The sequence below is a fragment of the Takifugu rubripes genome, chromosome 14, assembly GCF_901000725.2.
Source record: "Takifugu rubripes chromosome 14, fTakRub1.2, whole genome shotgun sequence".
NCBI lineage: Eukaryota > Metazoa > Chordata > Actinopteri > Tetraodontiformes > Tetraodontidae > Takifugu > Takifugu rubripes.
Window position 1 is genome coordinate 527,717 of NC_042298.1, and position 23,330 is coordinate 551,046.

The window sequence follows — 23,330 nt, forward strand, 5'->3', positions numbered from 1 at the left end:
CTTTCTACAGCAGCCTGAGCATTGCTTTGATAAGTAAAGCCTGCCTGTTTAAACCGTAGATCTTAGATGGTGGCCACAGACATGGAGTTCACCTTTTCCAAGCCACTGAATTTTTCATTTAAATTAGTTTTTAAATGTTGCCATGTGTGGCACCAATACAAGGAGCCATTTGGGCACATTGAGCAGAAGTCACAAGTCTGAACATTTTGGCTAAAGGAATTGCCTTTGACCCTGACACTCTCCTTTCCTCTGAAAGCTCAACACTTACCTGATAGAATGGCTGTCAGGCACTGGTTCATTGCTGCATAGTCATTAGCACAGAAAGGCACTCTGTCAGTGCTAAGTGATGCCAGGGGTGCCCCTAAACAGGGCTATTGAATTAATTTGTACTTGGGGCCAGTTCAAGAATCTGAGGAAAAATAAGGGGCCGGAGAATATGAGAAATCATGGTAACAAAGAAATTGCAACAACATACTGAAAGAGTCAATATATTCTATTTTATAAATGCGGAACAGCATTTGCACATAAATCTATACATGGACTATGACTGCAATAACTTTAGTCCAGTCTGAACATAAATCAGACACCATAGAATCAGTCTAGGCAAGCCACATCACAGATACTTAAGATTGTACTCATTTAAGTGACAGGCAGCATCAAATGCATCTCAAACAAAGTGCATAGTATGCCTCTAATTATAAAAATGTAACAGTGCATGGCACTTTATCAAGCAAAACATTTCAAAATCAAGAATCACAATCAGAGCCTTAGTTGACCTCTTGACATTTTTTCCTCATGTGCCTATATTGAAATTACAGATGAACCATATCTTATCAAGAAAAACATTAAGTACATAATATGAGATGAATAACATTAATTACATCAAAGTGTTCAAAAATCACTCCTCATTACTTGCTTCAACCACACCCTAGAGAAAAAGCTAACCAGGCCATCCCAACAACTGGACGATCACCAGATGTGCTGACTGTGAGAACATACAGGGTCTCCTTTAGTCCTGTATATTTTTCTGAGGCATCGCTGCTAATTCAGAAATCCAAGAGCACCACGTGTCTTTTAGATCCCATCCCAACACACCTGTTGAAGGATGTTTTACCATTGATAGGCAGTTCTATCCTGAACCAGATCAATGGTTCTTTAGTGTCAGGTTATGTACCCCGGTCCTACAAGGTGGCAGTGATTAAGCCGTTGCTTAAAAAACCATCACTGGATCCTGACGTATTAGCAAACTATAGGCCGATATCCAACCTTCCTTTTATCTTTAAAACTCTTGAGAAGGTGGTGGTGACTCAGTTACTGGAGCACCTGCAGAGAAACAGCCTGTTTGAGGTGTTTCAGTCAGGCTTTAGAGCTCACCACAGCACAGAAACAGCACTTCTTAAAGTTACTAATGATCTTCTCATAGCTTCAGATCATGGACCGGTCTCTATGCTGGTTCTGCTGGACCTCAGTGCTGCTTTTGATACAGTTGATCACAGCATCCTGTTGCAGAGACTGGAACATGTGATTGGGATTAAAGGGACAGCACTAGACTGGTTTAGATCATACTTATCAGATAGAAACCAGTTTGTTCATGTTCATGGCATTAACTCTTCATACAGTATCAATCAATCAATCAATCTTTATTTATATAGCGTCTTACAATCAGAATTGTTTCAAGGCGCTTTCCAGAATCCCAGGGCCTAACCCCAGACAAGCAACAGTGGCAAGGAAAAACTCCCCTTTAACAGGAAGAAACCTTGAGCAGGACCAGGCTCATGTAAGGGGACCCTCCTGCTGATGGCCGGCTGGGTAGAGAGAGAGGAGTGGAGTGGAGCGGAGCGGAGAATGGAAATACATACAAAAATACATTATATTGAATTAAATTGATTTGAATAAGCTGCTGGTTGAGTGGGTCAGCGGGGTCAGAGGTCAGTATACAGCTCTACCTGTAAATGGATACAGAAGGGGGGGGGCAAAACTACACAGGAAATAGCATTACTAGTCTACTTGATGAGGAGAGGAGAGGAGAGGAGAGGAGAGGAGAGGAGAGGAAACCATGACCCAGTGGGGTGACAGAGGCCTGTCAGGTGATCATGTTTCTGGACCCCAGCAGCCTTGGCCTATAGCAGCATAGCTAAGATGTTAACCTAATGATTAGATGACCCCCTAAGTATGATAGTTTGTCTGTCTATGATAATAACTGGAACTACAGAATTAGTAACAATAAGCTTTTTCAAAGAGGTAGGTTTTAAGTCTAATCTTAAAAGTAGAGATGGAGTCAGCCTCCCGTACCTGGACAGGGAGCTGGTTCCATAGCAGGGGGGCCTGGTAGCTAAATGCTTGGCCCAGTACGGTTAGCCATGGAGTTCCACAAGGTTCTGTACTTGGACCAATCATTTTCACCTTGTACATGCGTCTCTTTGGAAACATTATTCGGCAGCATGGGATACATTTTCATTGTTATGCTGATGATACTCAGCTATATTTATCCATGAACCCAAAGACAGAGCAGTTAGTGAAGCTTCAGACCTGTCTTAAACACATAAAGTCTTGGATGTCTTCAAATTTCCTCCTCCTTAACTCAGGAAAAACTGAGGTCATGATAGATTAGATCACATGATCACTCTAGATGATATCTCCTTAGCATCTAGTCTCTCTGTGAGGAATCTTGGAATAACATTTGACCAAAACCTGTCCTTTAACTCACACATTAAAATAGTCTCTAGTCTTTTCACCTGAGAAACGTCGCAATCATCAGGAAGCTACTAACGTGGCATGATGCTGAAAAGTTAGTCCATAGGGGGTTGTCTAGTTATTAGGTTAACATCTTAGTTATGCTGCTATAGGCCCAGGCTGGATCAGCAGGAGGGTCCCCCTATATGAGCCTCTTCCTGCTCAAGGTTTCTTCCTGTTAAAGGGGAGTTTTTTCAGTGCACAAATACATTTCTATCCTGTTTTTATATTAAAACACTTTCTCAGGCATGGTTCTGGGGATGGCGGAGACCACATTTACTGTGTCTCTTACCTCCTTCCAGGTTTCTGATTTGTCTGTCCCCATCACACCACTGCTAATCCATGATATAAAAAGTGGGGTTTTTTAACTCGCCTTTGCTCTAAATAACCTTTTGTTCTCTCTCTGGTTTTGTTTGTGCCATGACTGACAGGTAAACTAGACGCATCAACGCCCACCTCCTTTTATGGTGCTCATTATCAATTAATGGGCGGTGATTTATTCAAATAGCCGATTAGCGCCAGCACATTGTCAATTTTCCAATCGTTTGTTATTCATGATCTACCGGTACTCACAATCAGATTCGAGTTTCCCCAACACAGTTTCACCTGCTCCTGAACCCACAGCAGGTTTTTAGTGGAGTCAGCTTTTATGTGCAAATCTGTTTGCTAATTTAGTAACATTTCATGAATGAGATCCTTTGTGTTGCATCTGTGTCCCACTCTTGACATCCAGGACACGTGGTCGTTAAAGATCCGTCCTGCCTGGAGAACACCAAAGGTGGTGGTTGTGGGGACCTCTGCATAGCGTGGGTTTGCATAGAGAGTGGTGACTCTGGTGCGCAATTAAATCAATTTACCAATAATTATCAATTTATCAACAATTAAAACTGAAGTGAAAGACTGCACAGATCAGGAGAAACAAAATGGACTTTTAATCATTGCTTATTGAAATTTCACTGAACAATTTGATGTGAAAACACTAGATAAAATATCAGACATTGAAGAGATTTGTGTTTTAATTTAGAATGAAATATTCATAGTTAAATAGATCAGAAATACCTCTTTTACCAATATAACGCTATTATAAATAAAATCATTTATTTAGCACCTGAATTCCCTGTGAACAGCTGTTTTGTATGGAGTGCATCTCTTTCATATGGCTTCATTTACCAATTCCATTCATTTGAATTAAATTAAAATAAACACCACACCTGGCAGACAAATACAAACTCTCAGACAATGAAATATTAAAATGCTGGCACACAAAGAGATTTTTGGGTTATTAGCATCGTTCACGACCATGTCGTTTGTGCTCAGTGTCAATGAAAGGTTGCAGTGGTCAAAATATTGAACCGATATCTAGCAGAGTTGATCACGAGCAGCGCAAGATCACTTAGATTGTAAAGCCCATGCGCTTCGGCAGAAAGCTATGGAGACCATAACCCTCCACGTTAGGCTCCTGGATCACTCAACACATTCAGTCACGCTTGTTACAGGTAAAATGGGCTGATCTGTAGGTACTGAGTGCATCTGCATTTCTCTCATTTGTATTCACGTGGCCTCCTACAGCTTGATGCCAGCGTATAGCTGGTCTAACTGGGGTCGGAAAATTTGTCGTAATTCATTCCTCTTGGCCTTCAGGGTCGGAGTGAGCAAGCCGTTTTCAACCGAGAAGAGCTCTGGGTGGATAAAGATGGCCTTCACCTTAAAAGGCAAATACATGAAAGCAACATGTTTATTGACTGGGATGGGCTGTGTTGCTACACTGCACAAATACACCTGCTGCACCAATACAAGTCCTATGGCCAAAAACATTTAAGGAAATGATCAGAGGTCCGGAACATTTCCTGACATAATTCCTCGGGTCAGCAAGCTGCCTTCAAAAGCCCAATCAATAAACCTAATAATTTTAATAATCTAAAAAAGGAAATGACGGTGTACCTGCTCGAATGTTTTAAGCCCACCTTCCATACCCAGTCGGATCATGTCCTCCAAGATGGCTGCTTTCACTTTCTGTGCAGACAAAAAAAAGAAAAAAATCTGCCTTTGGCACTTTGGCAAAAACATTTTGGCTAAAAATCACATAACACCTCAACAATGACCGTTTTATAAAACTATATGATATAAAATGCCCGAAAAGCTAGGGAGAACAGAAAGAGAAGCAAAATAAAGGGTGAAATAACTTGTAGATCAGCACATATCACTGTAGTCTTTCAGCAGCTTCAACTAAAACTATTATGTTATGATTGTGTTGTGTAACCAGCTTTCCATCCATCCATCATCCATCCATCCATCCATCCATCCATCCATCCATCCATCCATCCATCCATCCCAGGGCCTGATCCCCAACAAGTAACAGTGGCAAGGAAAAACTCCCCTTTAACAGGAAGAAACCTTGAGCAGGACTCATGTAGGGGGGCCCTCCTGCTGATGGCCGGCTCGGTAGAGAGAGAAGAAGGGGGGAGGAGAAGGGGGAGGACAGGTGGAGGAGAGAACAGGCAGAGAGAACTGAAAGGGAAAAGCGTTACCTCTTTAGAACACAGTTCCTCATAGCTGCCTTGTAAACCAAGAGTCATCTTTGCCCAGCCACACAGGAAGTCAGGGTCTGGAACCACCACCGCCACCAAGAATGCCTACGATGATGATGTCAAAAAAAAATAATGCTGAATAACTGAACTATTTGGAAAACGAAAATGTAAGCACCACTACAGTGGGTTACCAACGAACACTAAGTTTCAACAGTTGATGTAGCACCTGGACTCTGCAGGAACCTATGCCAGAATCCTGTTTGTGGACTTCAGCTCCGCATTTAACACCATCTTACCACCCCTTACAAGTCAAGCTCTCCTGGCTGAGCGTACCCAACTCCACCCACAGGTGGATCACAGACTTCCTGTCTGACAGGAGGCAACATGTGAGGCTGGGGAAGCACACCTCGGACTCTCTGATCATCAGCACTGGTTCCCCGCAAGGCTGTGTTCTCTTCCCTCTGCTATTCTCCATGTATACAACAGCTGCACTTCTAATCACCAGTCCGTCAAGCCCCTGAAGTTTGTGGATGGCACCACCCTCATCAGGCTCATCTCCAGAGGGGATGAGTCTGCTTATAGGCTGGAGATTGATAACCTGGCGAACTGGTGCGCAGAAAACAATCTGCTGCTTAACGCAGATAAGACAGTGGAGATGGTAGTGGACTTTAGGAAGAACTCAGCCCCACTTACAGCCATCACACACCCCAGTCAACACTGTGGAGTCCTACCACTTCCTGGGCACCCTCATCTCCCGGGACCTTAAGTCGAAGCTGAACATCAGCTCTGTTATCAAAAGAGCTCAACAGAGGATGTACCGGTACTTCCTGTGGCAGCTGAAGAAATTCAACCTACCAAAGACAATGATGGTGCACTTCTACACTGCCATCATTGAGTCCATCCTCACCTCCTCCATCAGCTACTGCCAAGGACAAAGGCAGACTGCAGCGTGTCATCTGATCTGCAGAGAGGGTGATTGGATGCTACCTGCCCCCCCTTCAGGACCTGTACACCACCAGGACCCTGAGGCGTGCAGGCAGGATTGTGGCGGACCCCTCCCACCCTGGATTTAAACTTTTAGAGCCACTCGCATCTGGCAGAAGACTGAGACTAACCCTAACCCAGAACTTCTCGCCAGCGAAACAGCTTCTTTCCCACCGTGTCAGACCTCCTCAACAAGGCCCAGGACCCCCACAGATATTGCCCCCGCCCCGAGTAAGAGACTCTATGGGGCCACTGCAATATAGCAGCACCATGCACTCTCCTCCACCACACCACCATCACCCTGCACAAGACACTTTTCACTTCCTTATACTGGACTTTAAATATGCTTATTTGTATTGTAAATATGCCTATTTTTATTTTCCCATATCTTTATCCTTATTTTACTGTTTTATTGTTATTTTGTCTGCACTGCAAGCAACAAACACCAAGTCAAATTACTTGTATGTGTAAAAACATACTTGGCAATAAGGTTCTTCCTTATCCTTATATGTAAGGAAGGGGTTTCAACTTTCTCTAAGAAAGTTCTTAATCTCTTAAACAATGCGAATATTGCTCTGTGAAGGCCTTATACTTACAAAATATAACATGTTGTCCATGAGTTGTGGATGGATTTTAATTCAGATTCAAGGAAATCTCTAAGAGGCTTGAGAAGTATACTTTAAAATAGCAACCCCACAAGGATGCTATGAATTTGGTGATCATTAGTCAGTATTCTAAGAATAACACATTTATGGGATTAATATCTGAATATTTAAATTACCGGTATACACAACCACTCAAACATTTTGCATTACAGTTCATGCCATTCAAAACAAATTCAGAAAATCAGTGAATTATTATGATCATCGTAAAGAATGAGGGAAATTTTTGCATAGAGGCCCAGTTTCAGCAACTGTGTAGCACAGCTGAAAAGTGATGTGCTAAAAGGGAGCACAAAGGGAGCACTCCTTAGTTTAGACATCAGAAACAGTTGCTTGTTGTTGGACTCAAAAAGGCCAGAAAGACAGAAACATCTTGTGTTTATGGAAGGCTGTGCAGGAACCTTTCCTGCCATGCTGCTAACTACTACACAGAAAGGCCCCGGAGCACAACTGTGCGAATGAGAGTTTCACACATCTAACAAGACATCTAACCACCCTTTAACTGGCAGCTGCACTAAATAGTGCATGTTGAACACCAGTGTCAGCATCAACAGTGAGAAAGTGATTTCAGGGTGCTGGACCTGAAGACTGACAAGAGCAAAAGAGCACAGTCTTTGGAAGACTGGAAGAAGGCATAAGGGAACTGTCAGGGAACGCTCATCCAGGACAAAGAGGCCAGTGCTGTATTCCAGTATTTCATACTGATACCTGTAATCATTAGTGTGCCCTGGTACGACAGCCAAACCACATTACAGCGCCATAACATCCATCTTTGTATTGAGCAGGGGGAGGTGGCACCATGTCAGCATTGTGGAGATATTTGAATAAAAGCAATTAATTCAAAAAAGAATTCTCAAGAAAGAATCAGCTCTTTTAATACAAGCAGTTGAGTCAAGGGCTCTGATGACACTCAAGACAAGTCATTTGCTAGCAACGGCTAAGTAGAGAGTAGGTAGGGGGGACTGTTGTCCTGGGCTAGCGTTTCATGGTCAAGGCTCAGCCCCCTCGCTGCCACACTGTTGGAGATACAGTGGTGGGAAACGAGGCAGCAGCAATGACAACTTAGAAAATAAAATAAACTACAGAGCGATACCATTTGTCCCTGCTTCGTAAACTTTTCTGTATGATCAACATATATTGATCACTATATGTTTCATTTTTAAGTACATGTATCTGAACTCGGTGTTGGTAACTGTCAGTATTTGGTCTCAAAAAGCAATATTGGTGCATCCTGAGGCGAGATCAGAGGTTTCGCTGAATACAACTGAAATGAAGAAGCTAATCAGACTCCAAACGTCTCTAAGTCACCAGAAAGACATCCAGTCACATAATTTAAAGCAGAAGAGAAGAATCTGGAGGATGGAACAACGTGTGCCACCTCCTGAGTGGAGCCAAATTCATGATCCAAACATCCTGTGGGAGATGGAGCATCTCCAAAGTCAGGAATTCCACATAGCCAATCAGATGGCTCACTGCAGCTTAAAGGTTATTCTGATCAAATGACCTCAAGAAATCGATGCCTTGACACTCAACGCCAATATTTCCTGAAGTAGAATCAACTGAGTTATATTTCTTGAAAGCTTTGTAAATGTGCTTGTTGTAAATTTGTCATTAGTTCTTCATATTTCAATGTTATTTTGTTGTTCGTATTATGAGCAACCGACAGTGAAGCTAAAACACAGAATTTGTGCTTTGATCACAATTCCTAATCATTTCACTGTTATTTGTACAAAGTGGAACAAATTGATTTCCAATGGTAACAGAGGCATCAGGTGAAACAAGAAACCAGCATCAAAATTGAAAAGGTGGAAACGGTAAGAGGAACATTGCTCGTCACGTTGCATTCACCAACCTGCAGACTGTCGCCATGGACGTAGATCTGAGCCACAGCACTGCTCCTCGCGTAGATGTTCTCTATCTTTTCAGGGGCGATGTACTCGCCCTGTGCCAGCTTAAAGATATGCTTCTTCCTATCAATGATCTTCAGCGTCCCATTCTGCCAGACAAGCATGCACACATGCTACATGTTTGTGCAAATTCTTGACTTCACTAATCCATCACAGGTACAACCAACAGGATTATTGTTACGCACTGGCAGCCACTTCCCAATGTCTCCAGTGTGGAGCCACCCATGAGCATCAATAGCCTCAGCAGTCTTCTCAGGGTCATGGAGATAGCCTTGGAACACATTGGGACCGCTCACACACACCTGGAACACCAAATACATATGCGTTAGAAAAAAATATACAGTGCATAAAAGTGTTGTTGGTCCTCACCTCTCCCTCGCCATTAACAGCCAGATAGTTCATCTCAGCCACGTCAACCAGTTTAATGGCATTACAAGGCAGAGGAGGTCCCACATGCCCTGAGAATGTAACATGTGTGTTCAGTTCCAGGAGATCCGAGAGGCAACAACACACTCAATAAGGAAACGGAATCTTACCTGCTGTCCAGTCACCTGCCAGGGTCATTGTACAACCAGCAGTACACTCTGTCTGCCCATAACCTTCATAAAACTGACAAACACACGTCCTTTTATTGCTTCTAATTAGGGCCCGAGCAATGAGCACGGTCAAGCCAGCACGGACACAAATGCAATTGTAATGTTTACTGTATTAGGGGTGTGAGGGGTGCTTGAGTATGAGGGGTATGAGGGGTGTGAGGGGTGTTTGGGTATGAGGGGTATGAGGGGTGTGGGGGTGTGAGGGGTATGAGGGGTATGAGGGGTGAGGGGTATGAGGGGTGTGACGGTGTGAGGGGTATGAGGGGTGTGAGGGGTATGAGGGGTGTGAGGGGTATGAGGGAAATGAGGGGTGTGAGGGTATGAGGGGTGTGACGGTGTGAGGGTGTGAGGGGTGTGACAGTGTGAGGGTGTGAGGGGTATGACGGTGAAAGGGGTGAAAGGGGTCTGAGGGTGTGAGGGTATGAGGGGTGTGAGGAGTGCTTGGCTATGAGGGGTGTGAGGGGTATGAGGGGTGTTTGGGTATGGGGGTATGAGGGTTGTGAGGGGTCTGAGGGTGTGAGGGGTATGAGGGGTGTTTGGGTATAAGGGGTGTGAGGGGTATGAGGGGTCTGAGGGGTGTGAGGGGTCTGAGGGGTGTGATGTGTGAGGGGTGTGAGGGGTATGAGGGGTGTGATGTGTGACAGTGTGAGGGGTGTGATGTGTGACGGTCTGAGGGGTATGAGGGGTGTGAGGGGTGTGATGTGTGACGGTGTGAGGGGTATGAGGGGTGTGAGGGGTGCTTGGGTATGAGGGGTGTGAGGGGTATGAGGAGTGTTTGGGTATGAGGGGTATGAGGGTCACAGGCGAGCAGAGGGAGGCAGACAAAGGGTTGGTTCAAGGCTGCATGTGGCTTTAATTATTAGTAGTTTGTTATTGGTATTATTGGCTTTGGTATTGTTGGGTCCACTGTGCAGGGACACCGTAAGGCTAGACCTCTGGGTCCCAGGGTCACGGGGACAAGGAGTCAAAAGATCATGAGGGTCCATTATTGCTGCTTGCACCTTAATTATTCTTCTTTGTGACTGTTTTTTGATCATCTCATTAGTGACAATATTAACAGCAGTTAGAGTAAACGCAATCATGTGAGGTAAAGAACAGTTGTAGTAACAGTATGAAAAGCATATCAGAAACAGGGACAAGTTAGAGGTGCACCTGACAGCCCATGGCCACTCTGAGGAAGGTGAGGACATCTGGAGAGATGGGAGCAGCTCCTGTTATGATGAGACGCACACGCCCACCAAGGCTGGCCTGTGGGGGGAACAACAACACAGCAACACGGTCCAGCACCATTTAGTTTAGTCAGTTGTCTGAATATTGTAACACCCTCCCCGGAAGAAAAGAAAGAAAATCTGTTGATACCTTGTTAGAAATTCCTACTCCCAATAGGAAATACGGAATATGGTGTTTTCCTTACCTGGACCTTCCTGAAGATCATTTGATCCCAGATGCTGTTTCGCCTCACAATCCCTCTCCTTAACTCTGCCTCCTTCCTCCTGAAGGCAAAGCCCAGCAGCCATCGCTTCACAGCCGAGTTCGCCTGACCAAATATCTACACACACACACACACACACACACACACACACACACACACACACACACACACACACACACACACACACACACACACACACACACACACACACACACACACACACACAGGCCTCTGTCACTCCACTGGGTCATGGTTTCCTCTCCTCTCCTCTCCTTTCCTCTCCTCATCAAGCAGACTAGTTATGCTGATTCTTGTGTAGTTTTTCTGCTCCCCCCCCCCCCACCTCTATTCATTTACAGATATTGCCGCCCTCGGAGCTGCATAATGACCTCCGGCCCCGCTGAAGTGATTGTACATCATATTTTTTGTGTGTGTTTCTGTGCTCTGTGCCTCTCCTCTCCTCTCCCCCTCCTTCTCCTTTTCCTCTTCCTCTCCTTTCCTCTCCTCTTTCCCCTCCTCCTCCTTCTCCTCTCCTCTACCTCCCCTTCACTCTACTTCTCCTCTCCTCTACCCCTCTCCTCTCCTCTCCTACCTATCCTATCCTCTACCTGTCCTCCCCCTTCTCCTCTCTCTTTACCCAGCCGGCCATCAGCAGGAGGGTCCCCCTACATGAGCCTGGTCCTGCTCAAGGTTTCTTCCTGTTAAAGGGGAGTTTTTCCTTGCCACTGTTGCTTGTCTGGGGTCAGGCCCTGGGATTCTGGAAAGCGCCTTGAAACAATTTTGATTGTATAAGACGCTATATAAATTAAGATTGATTGATTGATTGAACAAACACCTGGACACAAAGTACACACCGATCTCACAACTCTCCAAAATATTACAAATGTTCAAGAAGAGCTCAAAATGGGTGCACGAGAGGGTCAGTAGAGGAAATTCAGGGGGGGGCACAAGGACTGTCCCAACCCAAACCAGTTCAAACACCCGTCCGGGAATGAGGGTTTGTGATCGTCACCAATTACATAGAAATTGAGTATATTGATATATATATTTAGTTAGTTCTGATTCAGCTTTTAAAATAGAATAGAATAGAATAGAATCTTTTGCCGGCACAATTAAGAAATGTGCACGTTAACCCACACGTTGGTATATGTATATATTTTTACATATGCTTGCATGTATATAGAAATAGGAGTGCTGAAAAAGGAAGGAGGAGATAAATAACTGTTAATCATAACAGAATAATTGTCTAGAATCAATTCTGCGCTGCTTGTTCATACATGTCATTTACCTGTTTTGGATAAATGAGTCAAATCTAGATACAGTAGGTATATATGGATGTGTGTGTGTGTGGGGGGGGGGGGGGGGGGTCAGAGTTACCCTGTCATGTATTCTGTTAAGCAGTCTGGGAACCACAGGGAACACCGTTGGCTTCAGCGTGCACAGGTCATCGGAGAGGGAGCGGATGTCACCTTGGAAGAAGCCGATCCTGGCGCCATGCACCAGTACCACCCCCTGGCATGAAGGGCATCAACAATGCTGCTGAGAACCCAGGTGAAATAAAGTGTTGCAATAATGAGCCGTCACAGGAAAGCTGCACAGTACCTGAACAACTCTCTCAAACATGTGAGCCAAAGGCAAGTATGACATGTGTGTGTCACTGGAGTGGAAAGGACAGGACACCTGTGGAGACAACAACAGCAGGGCTGAAAATGATCACTTCTGATCCCTGAAAAGCAGTTTGGAAGCAACAAATGTGCTCAAGTATCAAATGAACACATAAAAGTATCACAAGACTTTACACACACTTATCCTGACTCATAAAGTCGTTTCAGAGGCTCACTTATTAATGACTTATATAGACTATTTGTCACCCTTTCACACTTCCAAACGTCACTAAATGGCAGAAGTACCGGTAGATCAAAGTGTCCTGTATCCCACCTGCCTCTAGAGGTCACTGGAACTAAAGTGTACTGGGTCAAAGTTGAACCATTCTAACTGACGGTTCCAGCTGACGTCAAGCACCACGTAGTATTGAGAAATGGCCGCTAAGTGGCGCCATAATACCACTTATAACGAAACGTTCTTAAATCAACAGGAAATCAGCAATTTAGTCAATTTGGTCAATTTAGTTTCAGGCTTTTTTGAAGAGGGGGGAGTTAAGAAAATTAAAGAAAAACAAAAATTAAAGAAAAACCTTAAAAAGCAAAAAAAGAAGTTACAAAGAACAAATATGGAAAGAAATAATGATCAAATAAACATCAAAGAACAACACCCAACATCAATTCAAGTACGTTAGTCCTTATATATTTGATCATAATGGCTTTTTCACATAAGAGCTCGGTCCTTGGCTCACTGCTGCCCCCTGGCGGTTACAGGAAAATACCACTTCTTACTCTAGACCAGACTGATGCAACGATCAGTGCACTGATCCTCATTCTTGCTCTCACAGTAACAATAGAGACACTTCCACAAACACACATCAGCTAGAAATAAGACTTTGTGCAAAGCCTAACACTAAACACTACAAACTGAAATAAAAAACCCATTTCTATGAATGAATATAGTGAAAGTCTAAGGCTCATCAAGGCATCCCTGCCTGAAGCATCACACTTGTCCTCTGCCCAGTACGTGGGTGTTGCCTCTCCTTCTCATACCCACACACCTATAGCTCACTCATGCTAGCAGGTGTAGCTAGATGTTCGCAGGCGTAGCCAGATGTTAGCAGGCGTAGCCAAGTGCTAGCAGGCATAGCTAGATTTTAGCAAGCGTAGCTGGATATTAGCAGGCATAGCCAGATGATAGCAGGTGTAGCCAGATGCTAGCAGGCATAGCCAGATGTTAGCAGGCATAGCCAGATTTTAGCACGTGTAGCCAGATGCTAGAAGGCATACCTAAATGTTAGCAAGTGCAGCTAGATGCTAACAGGTGTAGCCAGATGTTAGCAGGTGTAGCCAGATGTTAGCAGGCATAGCTAGGTGCTAGCATGCGTAGGTAGATGTTAGCAGGTGTAGCCAGATGTCAGCACAGGCCCCCAGCCCAGCCCCGGCCCATCAAGAGCTGGCTCATGAGGCTTGAGTGAGTCCAACCAATTTGCCCAACTGTTTGAGGCTAAAGACATTTTCTCTTGCAGCCATTAACACAGAAACCTGCAGCTGGACAGTTTGTCAGCATTGCTGAATCAATAAAAACTTCTGGAGGAAATGTGGGAAAAATGAACAGCTCAAAATGTGGCATGAGATTAATCCTCAGAAATGATCAGGTTCAAATGAAAAAGAACAACTACTACTAACCTCTGTGGTTTTAATGACACCTGAACAGTTGGAGACAATGTTCTCATGGGTCAACCTGGCTCCCTTCGGATTCCCTGAAAAAACACACACACACACACACACACACACACACACACACACACACACACACACACACACACACACACACACACACACACACACACACACACACACACACACACACACACACACACACACACACACCACTCTTTTACCTGTGAGGTGTTTTCTGAGGTTTTAAGTCAACAGGTAAAATAAAGGCTTTCCTTCAGACATGCTCTCAAAACTAGTTTAATTGAAACTGATAAAACCTGAGAGTAAGACCTCGTCTCCATGGCAACCGGGCCACTATGATGTTAGCTCACTGATTGAAGCAGACCTTAAAGCAGAGGTTGGACACCAGGAAGGAGTCCTAAAGATCTCAGCATGTAATGATAGAGCGAGTTGATGAAAAGCAAAGCTGAGGGAATGCTGAGGTCCTTAACGGGGAACCAGCATCACGGTGACGCTGGTCCTCCTCACAACGCTCCAACTCATCAAGATTTTGGTGACGTCTCAGCAGATTATTACAGAAAAAGAAGAGAAACCTTGTTTTTCTGTCATTTATGAATGTGGTCCCAGAAAGAAAGAAGAGACAGAGACCTGTGGTTCCACTGGTGAAGCAGATGACAGCCATGTCCTCGGGCTGTGGAGGCTGGTGGGAAGAGTGGAAGAAACATCATCATCATCATCATCATCATCATCATCATCATCATCATCAGCAGCAGCAGCAGCGCTTCCTCAGGGATCCTGCTGCAGGTCACTCACCACTGGTTCCTGATGGTGGGCCTTCCCCAGAGCCTGCACAAGAGAGACAGAGGGGGCAGTCAGAGACAGTCAGGCAGCTGCTGCATCCATGCATGCATGCATGCATCCATCTATCCACCCCCCCCCCCCACCCAAAATTATCCACCCCCCTCTAAACCCAAAGAGGCTGCTGACCTCCATCCCCTCCATGCTCGTCACATCGATTCCACACTGTTCTGCTCGGGTGATGAGCTCCACCGGGGGCTTCTCCATCAACACGATGTTTCGGACTGGGTGCTTCCTGCCCTCCAAGGAGCTCAGTATTAACTCAACCTTGCTGCCCACATCACACATGATGGTTGAGATGGAAGCTGTAGAAATATGCACACATCAGTTCACGTGTCCTCACAGAGCTGGCCGGCTGTGCAGTCCTGCAGCTCTACCTTTCTCGATGATGTAGACGATAGCTTCGGTTCCCAGAGTGTCGTACAACGGAACCGAGACCAGAGAGTAAGTGTAACAGGCAAGTTCCCCGAGGGTCCACTGCACACACAAACAGGCTAGCATGACTTCTTGCAGCAGATCCTTCCTGTGGTTGTGGTGGAGCAGGAGGATGGATGCAGGCAGCGCTCCTGCTCCTACTTCCATTTCTCCTCTGACGGGGTGGGACTGCTCCTAACATCACTGGATGACATATTAGACAAACCAAAAACATCTGCTAACATCTGCTAACAGGAGCTCATTTCAGGCCTTCTGCAGCATCCACCATCCAATTCAGGCCCACTGGCACCGGAACCATTGTGGAGACGCTGCTGCCTGCTGGCTCATTTCTGTAGACACACTGAGGGGAGAAGATACCTCTGGTCTGTTCTGGGAGAAGATGCCGATGTGGGGGCGGTTGCTCTTGGAGTGACCTTTGTGAAGAAACGCTGAACCGAGATTCTCTGCACGCTCCTTCACCTGGAACACACACACACACAGACAGACACACACACACGCCTCTGATGAGCATTTTAAGCTTTATCCAGCTTTTAAAAGACAAACATTTTCCATTTCTCCTTAACTGGAGTTTCTCCTCTGTGTGCCCCTGCCAGAGGGACGGCCGAGCATTTTGCTGGCTCAGCGGTTCCTGGGGACCCTTACCTGACTGTAGGACAGCCATTCGTACGACTGCTTTGGTTTTCTTGAGCCCAGACAGGGACCATCATCTGGAGGTGACAGTCATACTCATGAGTCAAGCCTTCCTTCATCAACACAGCCACGTGCCTGCTGGGGGATCTACGTACTGGAGACTCTGCATCCTCTGAGGAAACTCTCATACATGGTTTTGGCATCATCATAGTAACATTTTAAATAAGCGTCTCCCTTTTGCAGAACTGACTTCCGAGCCAACTCTCCACCCTGGAAAACAAGGAGCATATTTAGTGGAACAGCAGGTAATTACTGACGGGAACAACGAAGGCACGTTAGCATACTTCCCACAGCAGAACCCATTTGTCAAATTTCTTGGTAGAACTTTTAAAAAAAGAACGTTCCCCTTCGGATGCTCAATCCTATTCAGGACCCACTTGAGTCTTGGGTCCCATTTGGATGACTAGAGGAACTCACAAAGCTCAACGTAATGAAGATCAACTCAATGAACCTTTACATTTGGTCAGAAACCTGGTGGTACAAAGTAATATGTAGAGTTTGTGCTATGGATCCAAATTAAAGGGGAAGATGAGCCTTTTCTGCATATATGGTGGCCTCTAGGTGATTACCTACCTACGGATCGAATGGGATCCAGAGTGCAAACACTGGTTAGAAGGTCCCAGACGGTGATAAGAAACATTTCTTAACAGGTACAAGGACACATATTTCTTCAGAAACGAAATGGATTTTCCAACATTGAAGCTAGACGTGTAAGATAGAAGAAATTGATACTTGAATCTATAAAGCTGAACGTTTCTAATCAAGTCCTCCAGAAACCTGATAGAGCAGCCAGTCAGTAGGTCCTGGGTCAATGACTTGAGGTCAAATTCTAGAGGAAGCAAGCGTGTGTAGGACATGTTGATGTCCACAGCTTGAAAAAACCTCACCTCTCTCCCAGACTTAAACTTACAGGGATCTCAATGGACTGCAGGTTCAGGTCACAGATGGGTGGTGGGGCAGTGGGTCGGCTCGTCAGGAGGTAGGTTGTAGCAGCCGCCACCACCCCTGTCCCTACCCACACGGGAGTGGAGATGCTCCTGATGTACTGGCTGACACTGTCCAGGCTTGGCAAGCCCAGACGACACACAAAGTCCATCCTCCAAATGATGCTGCTTCGCCGATGGAAAAGAAGGTGCAGGGACAGGTGTGTCCTGGAGGACTCCAGTCACCCTCAGGGGACCTTCACAGGGCTTGATGACAGGAAGGAGTGTGTGTAGATGGTGGGATTGGAAGCCTAAATGAAACCAAAGAACAAAATTTAATACTCAACTCTCTCAAATACTCCAAACAGAATCATTTACAAGTACAGAGGCTAAAGCCGGAGCTGTGACGGCCACAAAGCAGATTATTGTAGGAAGAACCCTCAAGACCAGGAGACAGAGTTCCTGCCGCAGAGCTGCCCTCACTACACATAATGGCCCACCTTTAAAGAGGACATTTAAAAATCCCTCCAAATGAAGAGGCATTTTCAACCTTCTGAAGAGTTGAACTAACACACTCACACACAAAAATGATGCATTGTGCTAAAAGAACCCCATTTTTATGATTTGATATATTTTGTAGTGTAGTGATGTTGTGCTCTCACACTAGGAGACTCTGTATTCTCTTTAAATTGTGGTAGCCCTCAGAGATGTTCAGGTTTGCTACTTTAGAAATGTTTTTGTTTGACTTGTAAAGAGTATAGTGCTAATGTGAGCCGATGTCCACTGTTGGCCATCGACAGTAACACAATAAGGAATGTGTTTCCTCCTAATGAAGTCAGCAAAAGCCCGTTGCTACCCGAATACCTAATTAAAGCAGTCCCAAAAATGCTTCATTTACTTCTGGTCTGGATGATCAAAGTGATTCTTGAGCCCCCTCCTAAATGCACTGCTTTATTCTTGGATTTTTGTGATAACAAGAGTTAGTGTTGGTGGTGAGTTGTGTGTGTGTGTGTGTGTGTGTTAAAAGTGTAAGAGAAGCTGAGTACGGTACAGTTTCTATGTGGATCCAGGCTTCTGTACTACGAAAGGAGGGCGTGATTGGTGGGCGTGATCTGTGGGCGTGGTCTCTGCAGAGCTGGTTGGCCTCCACTACATACAATGTGACCTCTGAGTGAGGTCACATTGGGCTTCTGGAGGAGACAGTTGGCGTCTTAAGAAAACAAAATCACGGACACATACCGGTATATATACACACATATGTATATATACACACACACACACACACACACACAAATCTGTATGTATATATAGAGATATATATATACACACATCTCCGTGTGTGCGTGCACCCGCGCACGCGCGCGGTGGGCAGGGTCCCAACAGAGCAGCAAACCAGTGAAGAGAGGGGTGGGTGTCCTCCTGCCAGCCAGCCAATGTGCGGCCAGTCACCTTTCACCTCGAAACCTGCCCTCCGCCGCTGCAGCTTGTTTCTCTGATTACTCTCTCTATTGATTAAAACCACTTGTGTTGTGTGATAACATCAACACGGTTGGTTGATAGGAACCCGATATAATCACGCCAGTGACTTTAGTAACTTCCAACTGGACCTAAGGTCATCCATGACGGACCGAGCCTGCAGATCGGACGCGACTAACAGTAAAAGTTGAAAGGTCACATGCTGGTCACTTGGTTTCGCCGCTACGGCTCATGCACAGAAGGGTCGTGATGACCAAACAGCGGCAGCAGCATAAAGTCATGGTCAAACAGGAACTCAAACTTCTGCAGTTGGGCCGCACTCTGAAGGGTGTCGCACCGACGCTCGGCCCCTTCACTTCTGCAGTTCGGCAGAAGTGAAGGGGCAGAGCATGTGTATTTGTGGGAAACCTACCTGTGAACAGCAGCTCGCCCCGCTCAGGTCCACGCCGCACGAGCAGCCCTGCAAGTCTCCCAGCAGCCCCGGGGCTGGCGGCAGGGTGCGCGGGGGGGGAGGGGCTAAATGTGGGCGTGGTCAAACGAGGACCTGCATTAACTGACCAGTACAGGATGAGGTGGACAGGCGATGATGACGGTGACCACCGCTTTAAGATTCTTTAATTCATGTTTTTTTTTTATTGTTTCTTACCTTCACTCTTATCTGCTGGTTTGAGTCTCTCACTCACTGGAGAATAAGGACGCTGGTTTTACAGTGTCGGAAGGTGGAATTCATCGAGATCTCTCATTTTTAGCAAGCCAGGGCCACAGACCATCCCAGTTTTTCCTGCCAGAGTTTGATCCATTTGTTACTGTTGTTTTACATCCACATTCAACTTGGAATTAGGCAAAAGAAGCTCTTAAATGGAGCACCTTTCTTCTTGGCCTGTCTACTCTCATTATTGCCTTTGCATTATTTTTTTTTTCGTTTTACTGTACATGACATCAGCTTAATTATTTGAATCAGGATCAGGCCTGGGAGCACAATGCATTTATTTTAGATGTTTTCTCAGTATCTTCAACTTAAATGTCTCTTGAAAAAATAACGGGAATATTTCATCAGCTTTTGCAACTGTTCTTATGGGGCTTCAGCTACCACAGGACCTCAATCTGCAGACCCACTCTTATACCAGCAGCTAGTTCTATTAATGCATCTCTATGTTCTACCTATTCTCTCCTCTACCTGTCCTCCCCTTCTCCTCTCTCTCTGCCCCCCTATATGAGCCTGGTCCTGCTCAATGTTTCTTCCTGTTAAAGGGGAGTTTTTCAATTTTTTCAATTTTGATTGTAACACACACTATTTAAATAAAGATTGATTGATTGATTGAATCTGTGGAACAATCAGGCCAATGAAATCCAGCCTCATGTGGTGGTATCTATCTCCATTGACATGGAAACACCATTGAAAGGCCAAATGACCGATGGACACCATGTCCTTATTTAAACTTCAACGTGAGGTTATTTTTACAAACGTTACCTCCATGAGTGGCTGTCAAAAGAAATAAAAATCCTGCACATCAACCATGAAAAGACCATCAGTCATGAGAAGCAGAACATGTCAGGTCAGGGGTCTCCTTTGCTGCCAGCAGCTCTTCCAATGCCTCATGTGGCCTTCCCGGCCTTGGAAAGGACATGAATGTTTGTGCTCTCCACCGGATGGCTGTAACAAGCCTCTTTAGGAGAGCACCTCTCTATTCAGAAACATATTCCTTGTCCTCATAAGGCATAACTTGCCACAATTGAAACAACTCACTGACATCATGCTGGGCCCCATGACACAGGTACTGTAAGTCAAGACAAACGCGTTAATATAATGTCACGTATAGGATATATGACACGTCCTCCCCTAAGGACGCTCAGCCTTGGAGGAGGTGGGGACAGGTGGAACGGGGAGAAGCTGGTTCAAAAGAGAGGGGATCGCAAACCACGATGCTGTGGAACAAAATAGGGTCATTTAGAGGAACACGTCAAGTGTCAAAAAGAAAATATTCAAGCTGAGAACAGGTCCAACGCTCAGGAGCAAAGAGACCTGTCGCCACTGTTGGAACTCTAACCTCCATGGTTCAAAGGACCTGTGCTCTTCCGTATAGGTAGGAACTATTTGAGCTGCTTCAGATGATCCGAGGCCTTCGAGGTTCTTGCTCAGTGTTGGAGTTTATCAGTAAGTAGCACGCGTTTACCACTTTGGTTAGATGTCATTTTCTCAGATACAATTCAAATGAAAGGCCCGGGGGGTCAGCCTTGGGGGGCGAGGGTAATCCAGAGGGTCCAGGGAGTCCAGGGGTACCAGGGGGCCTAGGGGGGTCCAGGGAGTCTGGGAGGTTCATATGAAGCAAAAATAGAGGGCGAAAGAATGACGAGCACATCCAGGTCAGCAGATATACTTTGGAATTTGTAAGAACCATGGGGTGGAGTAAAATGTTTTATTGTGTATACATGATTTTCAAATCAAAATATTGGATCATTAAGATTTTTGTAAGGCATTGCTGTTACCACCACTGACCACAGGGTGGTGGTTATGCACTAGCACAGTTGGGGTGCATCCGTAGACTCGAAGAAGAAAAAGAAAGTTGTCTATGTTTGGCACAATGGCGTTAAGTTTGGTTTGGTTTGTCTTGATGGTTTTCTATATTTCTAATTGAGTGAAAGAAAGCAGCACGTTGTAGTGGGGGCACGACTCGTGTAGTCCGACTGTCTGGTATCTGTGTGGGGTCACGCCTAGTCCTTTCTCTTCATATATGCATTAACACACCAGTAACACACCAGTATCACACCAGTATCACACCAATAACACACCAGTAAAATACCAGTAATGCACCAGTATCACACCAGTAACGCATTTGTAACACACCGGTTTCACACCAGTAACACACCAGTAATGCACTGGTATCACAATGGTAACACACCAGTCTCACACCAGTAACGCACCAGTATACACATTGAGGGGTTCAATAACTCAATGCTAAATGCTCTGAGATGGTTCAGAACAGTTCAGGCTCTGTGTGTATTAATGTTTTAGCCGTGACTCCTCAACTTTAATCATCAGTTATGATCCATGTCAGCATGTTCTGGTGTGTTCCTGCTTGGTTTAGAACCTGAATGTTCTCCTGATTCACTTACTGTATGTGACGCCTCATGCTGACTTTTGAATGACGCCTGTGCATTTAGCAAAGCTAAGTTGTGTGCTAGGCGTCTGGTGGCTCGTGTCCTTAGGAGATGCTGGAACAGACAGAGATTGTTCCAAAAACACAATTGGGGAGCAGTATAAGGCCTCATCCCAAGTCTGGAGAGGTCCAGTTGGCCTGGTGAGTGTCCAAAGATCAGAGGCGGTGCAGTGGCGACTTCTGGTCCAGTTGACTAACTTGTGGATTTTGGTTTCCCATTAGGTTTCTGCTCTGGGCATCTTCATTTAGAGCCATTGGCTGATGCATTTTTGATCCCTTTGATCTTCAATATATTCTGGGCAGCATTTTAAAGGACGTCTTCTGGGTCTCTGTCTCACTTCTTTGGCACAAACCCTAACCCTAACCCTAACAAGAGGTCTATTTTTGCTAAGCTAAGCTCGTCAACATCAAAACACACCAAAAAGCTGCAACAGAGGTGTGAATGTGTTCGTTTATCTTTGAGTTGACAGGTATGAACTTGGTTCCTGTCATTCTTCTTTAGATGCTCACGTTCTGCCTGGACCCTGGATGATGTTTAGATTCCAACATGGAACTAAATAACCGAGCACATATGTTGACAAATGCTACACAAGAGACAAAAGCATGAAAGGAAAACGAAAAAATGAGTTGAGACATTTGGGAAGAAGTCATATTCCCTTAATTCCACCCCTCATCCATTCATGAGTAACCTCTGTTATTTGGCATGCTTAATAATGGACGTCTATACAGTAATGGCAGGCTCTAGACACCCTACAGATATACACAAATCTCGACTTAAACACCTTCTAAAGAGCATCAATGGTTTGTGGTTGGACGTTACTTCAACTCCACACTCAACCTGTTCCATAGTTTCACTCCATAAAAAGGAATGCAGAAGATTTTTCTTGACTGGGTCTGAAATGAAATTTTCCTCTTGAATTAGAACCGGTCTTCTTAGCCACTTCGTCCCTCTTGGGGTCTTAGGGAGGGTCCGCAATGGATGAAGGCAGGAACCCCCTGGATGAGTCCCCAGTTCATCGCAGGGCCTTAGATGAGCATTTGTGGGTTTGGTACATTGGTCAAGGGTACCTCAGCAGTGGTCTGGCACCTCCCCCTACTACCAGAACACCCTCCATGTTTCATCTGCCCTGGGGTTCAAACCGGCAACCTTCTGCTCCTCAGCCCAGTCCCCAACAGGCTAAGCTCCCCCCACCCAGACTCTAACCCTTCCCTTAGTCAATCATTTTTGAGGATTTTCAGGCAAGACGTTGTTTTGTACTTTGGTATTTTTGTTGCAGGAATGGGGAGTGTGATCTCTACAGTACATCGGCCCTGTGGATGATCCAAACCTTCTCCATTTTCAGAGTGATTAGTGGATTTATTGCACTGATGTAATTAGGCCAAAAGAGTTCTCTAAGGTACCGATAAAGAACAGCTAGTTAACAGCTGTCCATGGACCACATGGGCATACCTCAGATCCAAATCACTGCAGCTTGCGTAGTCAGAGCAGACAAAATCAATGTCTGCCGACGACAACAGTAAATGCACTTTACTGTAATTACACATTGCTAATGACACGCTTGAAGATACTTTCCACCTTAACCACAGCATAGATTCAACGACCACTGGAAGCATTAACCTACTTTCCTCTCTTGGATCTAAATCCATCTGCCATGACACTCAAA

General features: G+C 45.2%; 1 protein-coding gene across 1 annotated transcript; it reads right to left on the bottom strand.

Annotated features, from left to right (window-relative positions):
• Positions 1–3,642: 3,642 nt before the first annotated feature.
• LOC101070402 (long-chain-fatty-acid--CoA ligase 1-like) lies at positions 3,643–19,018 on the bottom strand. The gene is made up of 21 exons (XM_029847293.1): positions 18,921–19,018; positions 17,020–17,343; positions 16,205–16,319; positions 16,062–16,126; positions 15,777–15,878; positions 15,362–15,461; positions 15,114–15,289; positions 14,940–14,972; positions 14,775–14,826; positions 14,133–14,206; positions 12,445–12,522; positions 12,220–12,354; positions 10,825–10,959; positions 10,563–10,658; positions 9,351–9,423; positions 9,184–9,272; positions 9,000–9,116; positions 8,760–8,903; positions 5,262–5,366; positions 4,675–4,746; positions 3,643–4,437 (listed from the first exon to the last, which is right to left on the bottom strand). The coding sequence occupies exons 2-21, from the start codon at positions 17,203–17,205 to the stop codon at positions 4,297–4,299; spliced, it is 2,088 nt and encodes a 695-aa protein (XP_029703153.1). The 5' UTR covers positions 17,206–17,343; positions 18,921–19,018; the 3' UTR covers positions 3,643–4,296.
• Positions 19,019–23,330: the final 4,312 nt, after the last annotated feature.

Bases quoted from the DNA above. Each gene is read 5' to 3' on its own strand.
- LOC101070402 (XM_029847293.1), bottom strand. From the start codon at position 17,205: ATGGACTTTGTGTGTCGTCTGGGCTTGCCAAGCCTGGACAGTGTCAGC. The intron at 16,320-17,019 runs GTAAGTTTAAGT...CTTGTTTTCCAG, and splicing joins TGCAGTCCATTGAGATCCCT to GGTGGAGAGTTGGCTCGGAA. The intron at 15,879-16,061 runs GTAAGGGTCCCC...TGTGTGTTCCAG, and splicing joins AATGGCTGTCCTACAGTCAG to GTGAAGGAGCGTGCAGAGAA.